General features: G+C 44.9%; 2 protein-coding genes across 2 annotated transcripts; one reads left to right on the forward strand and one right to left on the reverse strand.

Annotated features, from left to right (window-relative positions):
• Window positions 1-1,664: 1,664 nt before the first annotated feature.
• On the reverse strand, window positions 1,665-6,612 carry LOC101768182 (pentatricopeptide repeat-containing protein At5g18390, mitochondrial). The gene is made up of 3 exons (XM_022827629.1): window positions 5,125-6,612; window positions 2,225-4,557; window positions 1,665-2,114 (listed from the first exon to the last, which is right to left on the reverse strand). Exon 1 carries the CDS (start codon window positions 6,548-6,550, stop codon window positions 5,171-5,173), a length of 1,380 nt encoding a protein of 459 aa, XP_022683364.1. The 5' UTR covers window positions 6,551-6,612; the 3' UTR covers window positions 1,665-2,114; window positions 2,225-4,557; window positions 5,125-5,170.
• A 98-nt stretch (window positions 6,613-6,710) lies between these two features.
• Window positions 6,711-8,956, forward strand: LOC101767772 (60S ribosomal protein L32-1). The gene is made up of 4 exons (XM_004973871.2): window positions 6,711-6,835; window positions 6,943-7,039; window positions 8,334-8,515; window positions 8,633-8,956. The coding sequence occupies exons 2-4, from the start codon at window positions 6,950-6,952 to the stop codon at window positions 8,760-8,762; spliced, it is 402 nt and encodes a 133-aa protein (XP_004973928.1). The 5' UTR covers window positions 6,711-6,835; window positions 6,943-6,949; the 3' UTR covers window positions 8,763-8,956.
• The last annotated feature ends 3,998 nt before the right edge of the window (window positions 8,957-12,954 follow it).

Consider the following 12,954-nt stretch of genomic DNA (forward strand, 5'->3'; position numbering starts at 1 on the left):
GGGGGTGTTAAACTTTAACACCCCCCTTCCAAACAGGCCCCTAATCGCCAGAGAGTGATTACCGAGAATTATTAAGTCGCGGAGAGAAGATTACGATGTCTAAAAAAATCTGGGATGTTTGGATACGACGTGCTAAACTTTAGCAGAGTCACATCGGATGTTTGAATGCTAATTAGGAGAACTAAACATGAGCTAATTATAAAACTAATTGCACAGATAGAGTCTAATTCGCGAGACGAATCTATTAAGGCTAATTAATTCATCATTACCAAATGATTACTGTAGCACCACATTGTCAAATCATGGACTAATTAGAATTAATAGATTCGTCTCGTGAATTAGACTCCATCTGTGAAATTAATTTTGTAATTAGTTCATGTTTAGTCCTCCTAATTAGCATCCAAACATCCGATGTGACCCTGCTAAAGTTTAGCACCTCGTATCCAAATTGCCACGCCACTTTCAACAAAGGGATTCTGTTATTTGGCGGTGCACCACTATTTTGCTTACTAGTGGTAATTTATATTTTTGGCCAATTTCCTCTAACCTCTTTCTTTTTACTACTAGCAATTATTTTTTCTCACCTCTTTCCTTTTTGGATACTTTTCCAATCATTTCTTTTTACTATGTTCCTTCCCATGTCTTTTTTATGTTGATCCAATATTTATTTTTACCCACTAAATTTGTTGATTCAACATTTTTACAGGGAATGTTGTTCACCATTTTCTCGCTGGCTCAATTTTCCTTACAAGTTTTTTAGCTCCACAGTTTCAGTGATTCATCATTTTGTGTTTCTGTGTCCTCTGCAACTTTTAATACACCTTTTGCTAGGGAAGCATGGAAACAAATGAGGGCTTTAGAGTCTACCAAAAAATCTTCCCTAAAGATATCTATTGGAAGTTATATTAAAAATTTATTCTCCCAAAATCATGTCATCCTACAGCAGATCACCAATAATAAACTTCCCAATACTTCAAAACTAGCCACGTCAGCACGCCAGCAGCTTCCCCCTCCGGCCGGTCAGGGAAGTCGCGGGTGTAGACGCCGGGCACCAGCGCGCCACCATCCGCGTAGTAGTGCGCCTGGAGCATGGAGACAGAGCCGGCAGGAGGGAGCATAAAGGACGCGTTGTTCATGCTCGCCACGAGGACAGGGTAGCGTCCTCGTCTCGATCACGTTGCGCAGCAGCTGCGCCGGCTAGCAGTCGAAGACGTCGAGCTCGACGGTGATGAACATGCGGGTGTCCTCGGATAGCGGCACCATCGGTGCGCCAGAGAGCACATGCGCCTTCAGGCTGGTGAAGAAGCGGAAGGCCGTGGTGGTGTCGGTGTACGCTGGCATCGGTGGCAGCTGCGCTAGGAATCACGGTTCGCGCGGGCGAGGACGAGCAGTTCAGGGGTGATTGACGGGGTATTTTTCGCGTCCGCGCATTTTTACGGGAAGGATGGGGAGCTGTTGGAGGTAATTTTTTTTATTTTTTCCCTAAATAAGGTTCGAGGCAATGTTAAGGGAATTTTTGAAGTTGCTCTTATTAAATGGGTTGATCCAATCATCCAAGCGTGAGCTCCGGTAATGGCATTAGAGCATGCCTAAAATTTATTGCTAAAAATCAGATTTTAGATGTATCAGAATGTTCAAAAAGCAACCAGGAGTTTCTTGTCACAGAAAACTGAATAACTCTATATTTGAGGTTAACCATTAAATTATATAGGAATGTAAATTATTCCATGGGATGAAAGTTTAAAAGTTAGAACGGTCTGATACAATTTGAGCTAACCACTAGAATTTTACAAGAGACTATATATCTACCAGCCAGATAGAGCAATTCTGACAGAATATGGAGACAACATGAAAGCAGTCTGCAGCATCCCCTGTCCTTTATATCGGCCACCAATGAACTATTTGTATCTGGAATCACATCTTCTATTTCCCCCATGTTCCTGCGTTGTCTTCTGTTACAGCTGAACACCTGCCTTCAACATCCTTCACTTCCCACATTTGCAGCACAATGCAATGTGTTGTTACTAATATAACCATGATATGATAAAGGTTCTTATGGGGAACTTCTGAGAACAATCTCCTTTTCTTTTCTGAACATCCAAGTTCTGAGCCACCTGACAGGAGGCAGGCAACCCAGATGATTAGAGGTTTTCTTTTACAGGTAGTCCAAAAGAGATGCCTCACAACTCACGTAGCCACATAAAAGTAGAAGAAGAAGCAATACCTGGCTACCTGCAGTCAGCTTACAACCATGGAACCAACACACACCTAGCTGCTTTGGACATCGAAAACTCGAAACCAGATTGAATATTGAATATTTAGACAGAACTAGTCCGAATGGCGCGCATATATAAATTTTTTTAGGTGTTAAAATACTATTATATTGATATATTTAATTAGATCAAGAAACCAATCAAAATTAAAAATTAATTGACAATATTTGAACTGCACTCCAAATTAGCTATACGTCGCATTGGTTTTTCGAGTGTCGTATAATATTTTAATGCTGAAGAATTCATCATCTTTACATGTTTAACCTATGTTGCATTGATGCATGTTTGGGATAGAAAAAAATGAAAAAGGAATTAGTTATAAATAATTAGAATTATTTTGTAAAATTATGTTTATTTGTAGAAACAAAATCGAAAATCTAGCTGCAATATCACATTACAACGGCACATCGTAAAAAGAAATAAAAACCTGTAAGATGCCTTTTTATTTGAAGAAACAAAATAAAAAAGTAGTTATCATATCACGGGATAACAATAGATTGTAGAAAAAAATCAAAAACTCTAACACATTGCAAGGTTCATAGTAGTTACAGTGTCACAATTTAACGATAGATTGGTAAAAATAATCAAGAACCAAAAGCTGGCATCACGGAAAAAAAAACAATACAGCACATGGGACCCACCAGCTTCAGCCAGGCCGCGCAATTGGTGGGGCAGTGTAGGGCGTGCACACACAGGAAGAACAAGGAGAGAAGCGGAGAGTTCTGGAGTTTCTTTTGAACTATTGAAGCTGTGGGACCCACGAACAGGATTATGGTGCCTAGAATTGCTCCGATCCCAGGCAGATTAGTATAGGCAGTAGATAAGCACTCATCTTTCCCATCCACTTCACTCTTTTTAAGTCATCTCCCACAGGAACTATTTATCTTTCTCCACACTCCATAGAAAGCACATGTGATTGAATCATTTAGTCTTAGTCCGGTTGGATGCCAATGGTTCTATGTATGAAGGTAATGCATCAAATTCATCAATTTTGAGTCACTTTGGCTTAGCTTATAAGACATCTAAGTCAATAAGGGTATTTTCTCATTGCATGGTACCAGCAATGCTGTTGGAGGTCGATTTTCCACTAAATGTAATTAATTTGAGCACTGGATGTAACCAAGGCCAATCTAAAACAAAATGCCAACACTATGAATAATTCAGCATTGTAAAGGGGATTCTAACTAAGCCATATCTGAACAACAATTCCAAGAAGATGAGAAGTTCATAATATAAGAAATGAGATTCTAACTCAGCCGCTGGGGGAAAGACTGCCCCCACAGTATTACACTAAGAGCTCAACCTGAGCCCGGCCGAGAAAGGTCACGAAAGCTGGCCCACCTCATACATGGAGATGCCGCCCCCTGTGGTTCGGGCCTTTACCCGTGCTTTGAGGCCCAACCCACGACCAGCCCGTTACACGAGGGCCTCGCCCCCCATAGGTCGGTTCACCCATGCCGACCAGGGGAACCAGCAAGTGACATTTTTTTAATACAGCCCCGTTTAATTCACTCCCACTGGGAGTTGAACCTGGATCTGCTGGGTGCTACTCAGGCGCTCTAACCACTAGGCTAGAGGCCCTTTCGCTAATAAATGAGATTCTCACTAAGCTAAATCTGAAGATTGCCAACAAGAGGAAGTTTGATAGAAGTAAAGAATGGAAGCTTTGCAAAGCAGGGAAGCTGTACATCAACCTTTACTATGATTTAAAAATAGGAGGTAGGTAGGATCATTTAAGTTCAGTTCCAAAGAAAAGTACTGGTCTATTGCAAAAGGGACTCATAAACCAATTGCAGCATACCAACAGGCAACAGTAGTGAGTAAACAGATGAAGGCAATAGAAATTCAAACTATCGAGTTCATTGAATGGACAGATACACAGATCTCCTGCGTGTTCGAGAAAAAAGTTCATTGGATGGACATCATGCATCCAACTTTTGAGCTACTAAAAATATATTGTATAGTTCACACCAAAATACTGAACATATATAATTATGTTTGGATCATGAAGCATAAACTTATGTGGCATTTTCATCTGGATACATTCCAAATTCAATTGCTTATTTCTATAACTTTGATGATATCGACCACAGGAAAACTGAAGCAAAATCAGTGATCAAAATTTTAAGATTCAACAAAGACTATAAAAACATCGCAGACAAGCCATACCTGCATACTGTACGTTGCAAATATAAGCAGCATCCCTATATTAATACTCTTTTTACAGACTAATCGCATTCCCTTCTTCTGATTTAATGTAAGGTTCCATATTAAATTGGGTTTGCTGTATAAGGAAAGGTGTCACCAACGTGCAAAGTTCTTGAAGAAGAAAATAAGACTTCTACAAGGAATGAAGTTCTAGATGACAAGCCAAGTTTAACATTGTAATTTCATGATAACTTATAGCTAAAAATGTACAATGGTATCAACAGCAACGAAGTGAGCTGTGAAATTGCTATACTACAAAGTTGACATGCCTCCTAACTCATACCCTCCCAGTTCCTTGCTACATAGGTTTCCAATAAGCTCATCTAATCAAACTAAGAGAACATTTTTCCATATTGTTGAGCATCCATGGAGCTATCAATATTACATAAGTCTGCTCTACATATCGCTGATTGAACTTACTGCATAGGCATCCTCATGTTCATCTTGTTGACTTTCACTACACAACTTGGGATGCATCAGCAGAAGCTATTGCTATACTATTTTGATCATTGATTAATCCTAGCCCCACCTTTCATTTTGTCTTTAAAAAAACACTGGTTTCGCAAGCTTATTGTGGACACTTGAAAGTTGAAAGACATATTAGACAATACAACACGATGGAATAAATAAGAACCAATTCTACCTGAAAATCCAGCAGCTATGCCACACAGCTTGCACAAAGAAGCCATTCAATTTCCCTTCAGGGACATCTCAAGCTGCTCCAATCTCTGGGCTAGGTCATGCTTCCCACAATGCCGCAGCCCATCAACTACAGCATTAAAGGTTGGAGCCCGTGGTGTGAACCCAGCCTCACTCATCTCGACAAGGTAGTTCGCTGCCTCCACAAGCCGACCGCCCCTCACACACATTTTGACAAGCATCACATACACAGGCCGATTTGGTGGGTGCCCCTTTGTCTTCATATCACCAAAGAAAGCGAAAGCATCTGCAAAGCGCCCTGCCTTACAAAGTGCCTTGATGATGGCTGCATAGAGGCTTGGGAACGGCCGGTGACCATCCTCAACAGCCGCATAGAACAACCGAAATGCCTCCTCAATGAGGCCAGCCTTGGCCACAGCTGGCAGCATCACCTTGTACGTTGAGATGTCCGGGCACAAGCCACGAGCAGAAGCATCGGCGAGAAGAGCCACGGCAAACTGCACATCACCAGCAGTGCAAAGTGCTTCGGCAAGCGAATTGAATGTAGCAACGTCCGGGAGGACACCCTCCTTGGTCATGCGGAGGGCGAAGGCCTTGGCCTCCTCCAGGCGCCCAGCGCGGACGAGCCCGTCGACGAGGAGGTCACGGCCGCGCACAGGTGGGCGGAACCCACGGCTCGCCATGTCGTCGAGGAACGCCTGCGCCTCCTGGAGCTTCCCGGCCGCGCACCAGGAGTCGACGAGGGTGCTGAACGTGGCGCGGTCGGGGGCCACGCCCTTGCGCGCCATCCTGCGGAGTAGCTTGTAGGCGCCGGCGAAGTTGCCGTTGGCGCAGAGCGCGTCGAGGAGGGCGTTGTAGACCTCCGCGGTCTGGGGGCAGCCAAATCGGGGGAGGCGGTTAAACACCTCGACGGCCTGGTCGGGGAGGCGGGAGTGGCCGTACGAGGAGATGATCGCCGAGAAGGTGGCCGGCGAGAGGGGGAGGCCGAGGCCGCGCATGTCGGAGGCGAGGGACCATAGGTGGGGGAAGAGCCGAGCGCGCGCGAGAGGGAGGAGCAGCGCGTCGAAGTGCTCAGCGGAGGCCGCGAAGGACGGCTTGGCGCGGAGCCAGGCGAGGAAGCGCGAGGCGTGGAGCGGTGCGGCGGGGGCGGCGGCGCGGATGACGCGGAGCGCGAGGTCGGGAGGGAACGGGGACGGGAGGCGGAGGCGGTTCAGGGTGCGCTCCAGGTAGAAGTCGCGCCGCACGATGGTGGAGAGGTGGTGCACCGCCGCGAAGTAGGCGTCCTTCGAGGTCGGGTGCTGAGGCGGCGGCGCACCCGCCGCGGCCTGCGGGAACTCCGGGAGCGTAGAGAGCCGTCGGAATCTGATCCCGAGCCGGCTCACGACGGCGGCGGCGGCGGACGCCGCCATGGCTCACCTCTGCGGCAGTGAGGCCACAGACTGTAGGACTGGATTGCTAGGTGTTGGGTTCATTCTTGGACGGCAGCCCATTTAGATAGATGGGCTGAAATGGGAGAGAGACGAGGCAGTCGTACTTTTGCATGGGCTTTTGTTACTTCGAGATGGCCCATTATAACCCAGGATCTAGGGTTTGTGGTGGGATATAAAGCCAGCTTCACGGTGAATCCCAGCCGCCGTCGCGCCGCTCTTCGTCCTCCTGGCTTCGTAGTAGGGTTAGGTTGTGAACTTCCGAGGGTATGGAGCATTCAATCTGCTCTCAGACTGTACTTTAATTACATCTATCTTATTCCGAGCTGATTCGTATGTTGTTCCTTGTATTATTGTTTCTTGGCGATTGACAGAGCAGAGATGGCGGTGCCACTGCTGACGCAGAAGATCGTGAAGAAGCGGGTCAAGCAGTTCAAGAGACCCCACCTCGACCGCTACAAGTGCCTCAAGGTAGCACCTGTAATTCTTCTCGGAGTTTTGAAATGGAATATGTGGTCTTTGTTGCCGATCGTATCAATCTGAATCTTGATTGTTACTGCCAATCTGCCATGTATTGCTCGAGTAATTTAGTGCGGCTTTAGCTTCGTTGAGTAATTTTAGGGCATTAAATGTAGGGTCTGTGTTTCTTAAATATGTTTCAATATGTTCTAAATTTGTTCTTTCACGTTGCGGGCACTGGTTAAAAGAAATCCTCCTACTGGTTCACTCATATGGATACAAAGTTGAAGGCAATGCCCCTAGTGGTTCACTCTTATATTATTGATATAACAATTGTCTCTTGTAGCAGACTAGCAATTCTAAACTATGCATCCATGTATATATGAACGAATATGAAGAGAAACCAAATGCTGCTTGAGTAGTCAAATTTGCTTACCACACTTGCCACTTTAATCTTGGATGGAGAAGATTAGGATTTTAGCTGCAAAATTTTGTTAAGTCAACCTTTTTTTATCTATCATTGTTTCTGAAAGAAAGGATATGATGGCTTAGTAAAAGGTCTGAGTTAGAAAACATGTTTCTTAAGTGAGCATTGGGATAAAGGTAGAGGGCCCTAGCCCTTGCATAAGTATAGCACTGTGGCTCTCGCAACCTCTTCTACAGCAATTGCTTCATGGTTTCGTGAAGTGGGTTGGATTAAAAGGCGTGGGCTTCATTCAGAGCATGAATGCTTGCCTAGACTTCTCCCAACATTTTAACCCGATGCTCTCTTAAGAAAACCTTGTTTTCTTGTGATAACATCATTATGTCTGATCCTTTCTGGGAAACAATATATTTTTCTTCAGAATTAACTTTGCTGAGATGCTATTTTTCGTTAATGTAAACTCATGGCACTAGATTCCACATTTTGCGTACAGTGAAACTTTCCAAGGATTCAATCTAGTCGTTTGTTGCGCTGTTGATTGATTCTTGCTGACTCTTTCATTTTTTACTGCAATATGGTTACTATTTTTCTTTCCATGAATCCATGATTAAACATACCATTTAGCTGAAATTCAATATATTTGTCAGGTTCCCTCTTTTGTCCAAAGGAATTAGATTTTGCCAACATCTGCGCCCGATGTGGTGCACCATTTGTCACACATTTAAAATGTCTGCTTCTACTTGTAGCATTGAATTGCAAGATTGAATCATGCATGACCATGTGCGCAAGTAGTAAAATGTTGGAACTCCATGCTATCTTATTTGCTCATGCTTATGCTGATTCTTGCTTAAAATAACTAACTCTTGCTTCTCTACATTGTAGCCAAGCTGGCGCAGGCCAAAGGGTATCGACTCCCGTGTCCGGAGGAAGTTCAAGGGATGTACCTTAATGCCCAACATTGGTTATGGTTCCGACAAGAAGACCAGGCACTACCTTCCCAACAAGTTCAAGAAGTTTGTAGTCCACAATGTATCTGAGTTGGAGTTGCTTATGATGCACAACAGGTAATGTGTTTTCACTGACATGGGATCTTGAGGACTGAAGATTTTTCATGTAAACTATCCTTTCAAAAGTGATCATGTTTGAATTCTAATTCTTAAATATTTATTTCTTGTGAGCAGGTCATACTGTGCTGAAATTGCTCACAATGTCTCTACCCGGAAGCGCAAGGAGATTGTGGAGCGTGCTGCGCAGCTTGACATTGTGGTCACAAACAAGCTTGCCAGGATTCGCAGCCAGGAGGATGAGTAGTATGTTAGGCAGATTGCAGCTCTGGTTAATTTGTTTGTAGGAAGCAGACCTGTTTGAATATTTCGTTGTTACACTGGTATATTGACGCCTTAATCAGTATTGAGCTCAACCGAGGACAGCTACAGTTTTGGATGGTATATTGACGCCTTAATCAATATTGAGCTCAACTGAGCAGGGCGCCTTATTTTGAACTTTACAGTGTCCTGTTAATTTGAGTGTCAAGCTCGGTATGGGAAATGAACTGATTGTATGCATTGTGCCGTTGTGCGCTCAACTCGATCTCACCATGGAGGCGAACTGAGTGATCTGCTTATTTCCCCTAGCCGGTTTGAACGCCATTGGTAGCTTGGGACCAGAAAAGGAGGGGAGGTGGTGAACTGGTGATTGGTGTAGACCCTAATACGTTCAGGATATCATTGGAATATTTAAGGTTCAGTGTTCAGAAGTGATGCAGCGGCCAGCTGCTGCAAGCGCAACATTCCACCCTGAATTCAGATGAGACGTTGCTCGTTCAGATGATATGGATGTCAAAGCAGACCAACAAGTAGGTTCAGTTTGTTCTCTACTCGATCTCATGCTCACAACTACTAAAGCATCGAAATGTTTCATTGTACACAAGCAGATTCGAATTAATCATACTCGTGAAAATCTTTATTTTATTCATCAGCTGGCCTCACGGCACAGCACACACAGCCTTTGTTCAGAATCATCAGCGTTAGTTCAGAAGACACATCAGCCTGTCCCGTCCAGGAACATCTCCTACCCCTAATCAAGGGAATGATCTTGGAAAGGGCCTGACGACTCGTGATGCCGAGACACCTGTTCTTGGCTGATTCTCTTGGGGCCTCGTTCTTGTGCCAAGCTTCTCGGTTCGGCCGTAGGCGATTCCCAGGCCAAAAAGTGCGCAGGCTAAGGGATAGGCCTGTTTGATTTGGGACTGCTAAAGTTTAGAGACTAAAGTTTAATCCCTTTTTTGAAGCTACTCACGTAGATCTAATGGTCAGGGTGAATTCAATGGTTGAGGCCGGGGGCAGGGGCCTATGCCCCCTAGCACACTTCAATTTCCACTACAAAATTTAAATTTTGATCAAAATTTTTAAAAAATTAGCACTACCGGTCCCACTACCACGAGGAAAAGATTCCATCAAGAAGGAGACTTAGTCGATCTCTCGAGCACCATCCACGTCGATCCCTCGAGCACCATCCACGTCGAAGGCGTCATGCAAGATTGGCTGCGTGGGGCCACAAGTAATTTTTTTATAGGGAGTTGGGACATTACATTAATCTTTTTTCTATAAACCTGAAATACTAGGTTTCCGGAAAACTAATTCCAATTCTCACCAAGAGAAAACAAAACCACTTTATAAAATTGAACTTAACTTCTTTTCTTTTAACATTTCTGGACATTTGCTCAATTATTATATTTCTCTGAGTTATGATGCGTTATTTGCTCAATTGCTACAATTGGTTCTCTGAGTTATGATGCGGTGTTACAGATATATATCTATTTTGGACCCAAATTTGACACCCATGGGATTCAAATTCCACATGGATTCATCCTATTTGGTGAGATTTAAAACTTTGGCATGGCTTCTTGGATGTACATTGATTGATTCCACATTTCTGCCAGTCTTCTTGATTCTTGCGATTTCCACAATGACCCAGTAAGCAAACAACAGTGCTTTCCTTCTAATGTTTGTGTTTCCTTCTTCTTTACCCTTTGCCTCCAAGAGATCATTGTGTATTGGAATAGGAAGCATTAGATGGACTACCCATATGAATGGATATGGTGTAACTGCATGAAGAAGGAAAAATGCATCGTCTTACAAGTTACATCCTATATCAACATTTAATGGATTGGGTGTAGGAAAAAGGCAATAAATGATGTAGTAGGGTGACATTTGTTTTTCTTCCTCTTTTCTTCCCCCTTTTCCCAAATCTTTGTATGCTCAGGAACTTGCATGAGTAATTCAAAGGTTCAGGTTGGCGCTTTGCCCGCCGTAGGTTTCTCCAAAAAAAAAAAAAGAAAAGAAAAAAAGCGATTGTAACAACACTGCGACTAACATACTGGAAATCATGGTGCCTTTGCAGATCTGGTCAGATTTATTTCATTAGGAGCGTTGAATCGTTGGGAACTTGGGATCGATCGAGACGAGTTTCTTTCCGTTGCAGCGAACGGATGCTCGCGCCGAAGAGGAGCGGCGCGTTGGCTTGGATCCGTCTTCCATTCCTGCGCCGAACAAGATTAGCAACAGGCTTGCTTGCTCAAGGCCAGATTCTGACAGTGACTGACGGCGTTGGAAATGTTGGACCCTTGGACGAAGATCATGCATCAGAAACTCTTAACCTCGCCTGAATGCGTAAGTGGCGCCATGCCATTGCACTTGTTTGTGTAGTCTGTTAAATGGAGGAAGTCTCAGTAATTGCAATTGTGTGCCGTGTGCGCTCAACTGAATCTCTGCGGGTGCTTGCATGAGTAACTGAACATTCAAATTCAATCTGAATACATTCAGAAAGGCTCAACAACCAACACATCAAGCTGACAATTTAGGACAACTCCTCGGATAGAACTATCATTGGAACATTTCAGACATTTCAAGTTCATGAATCAGAAGTGATGCAACGGCCAGCTGCCGAACGGAATATATCTCCAAATATTTTAAAATTTTTCCTGTTTTATAACTTAGTAAATTGAGTGTTATGCTGAAGGCGGCTTTTGTGTGGACGACAGTCTAGTTCAAGGTGCTTTGCAACAAGGCCACAAGGGGAGTTGATGTCTTGATGAGTGTTCAGATTAAGAACTTGCTGGATGTTCAGGGTTAACTGTTCGATCTGTTGAGACTGCAATAAGCACAGCAGGGTTTACATTGCCTGTTTGTCGACCGCAAAATTACAAGATGGTGTACTTCAGGTCTCTTAAACTGTTATAGATGATGCACTTCAAGTCATGCACCTCGCGTGAATAACTTAGGTGAACTGTTTGATGTACTAGCAGTCTAGCACACGGTGCTCAGTGAAATTTAAATTTTAACAGTTTACGTTTCAAATTCTGGACAATCTGTTTTAGCTTTGCAGTTGGTTGAAGTTCCTTTGTGTTCTTTGTGAATTTATCTTTCCAATAGTTATTTTTGGGAATTTTTGACCAGCTGTACCTTACACTTTTGAAGGAGAAAGTTAATTAAAAAAATCGGCGCGGGCCCACCTGTCATACCCCCTCTCTTCTTTTTTCCCCGGGCTCTCGTCCTTTGCCCGCAGGACACCGCCAGCCATCGCCGCCTGGCCCCAACCACTCCGTTCCCCCTCCCTCGCAGTCAACACACGTGCGCCGGACTTCACACGCCGCGCTGCCACACCCCCTCGCCACAGCCAAGAAACCGAGCAACACAGAGCCGAGCGGGTGACTCCTGTCCGCCGGCCAAATTCACCCACTCACCCCCGCCAATCTCCAATCACCGCCGCCCACCACTCCTCCAGCTACCTCCTCCACATCTCCTTTACCTGCTCCATGGCCCACATCACCGGAGATTAGAGCTCCAGTAGCCGCCCTGGCCGCCACCCGCCCGAGCTCCACCTCACCGTCGAACTCCACCCTCCCGGCCTCCTCTGCTCCCACCAAAAACTAAAACCGAACCTTGGTGAGTCTCCGATCGTGATGCGCCCGCGGTTTAGTGGGAATAGTCTAGTTTCCGCGCTCGTTCTCGAGCCCACCGCCGGCCGTGCGCCACCGCCCGTCGCGCCAATGGCTAGGGTTAGGGTCTCGGGGATTTGAGTAGAGGAGGAGGTGCGCTTAGGTGTGGGGAACAATTTGTGGTAGTCTCTGGGGTGGGAACCGCAGCCCTTGCGCTGGTGGCCGCGCCGCCGCCGCCGCCGCCGCCGCCGTGCTGGCTCGGGCGCGAGCCCAAGGTTGACGAAGGGGGCGGGGTGTCATGTGTGAGAGAAATATAAGTCCAGGGGGTTTTAGGTTAAAGGGTTGGGTTTAAATGCAGAGGTGGAAAACTTAGAGGAACTTAAGTGCTAGATCTAGGGGCTTTAGTACAAAAGAAAGGGCAAATCCGCTAGGATAATTTTGTTTTGAGGGCCTAGCTGCAAAAGTAACTTTTCTTTTTAGTTCCATTTGTAACGGCTGAAACTTTGAACATCCGTATAAAATCGTAGGGAAGGGAGAAAAATGCGTGATACGTTTACTGATTCT

This window comes from Setaria italica, chromosome VI (genome assembly GCF_000263155.2).
Source record: "Setaria italica strain Yugu1 chromosome VI, Setaria_italica_v2.0, whole genome shotgun sequence".
NCBI lineage: Eukaryota > Viridiplantae > Streptophyta > Magnoliopsida > Poales > Poaceae > Setaria > Setaria italica.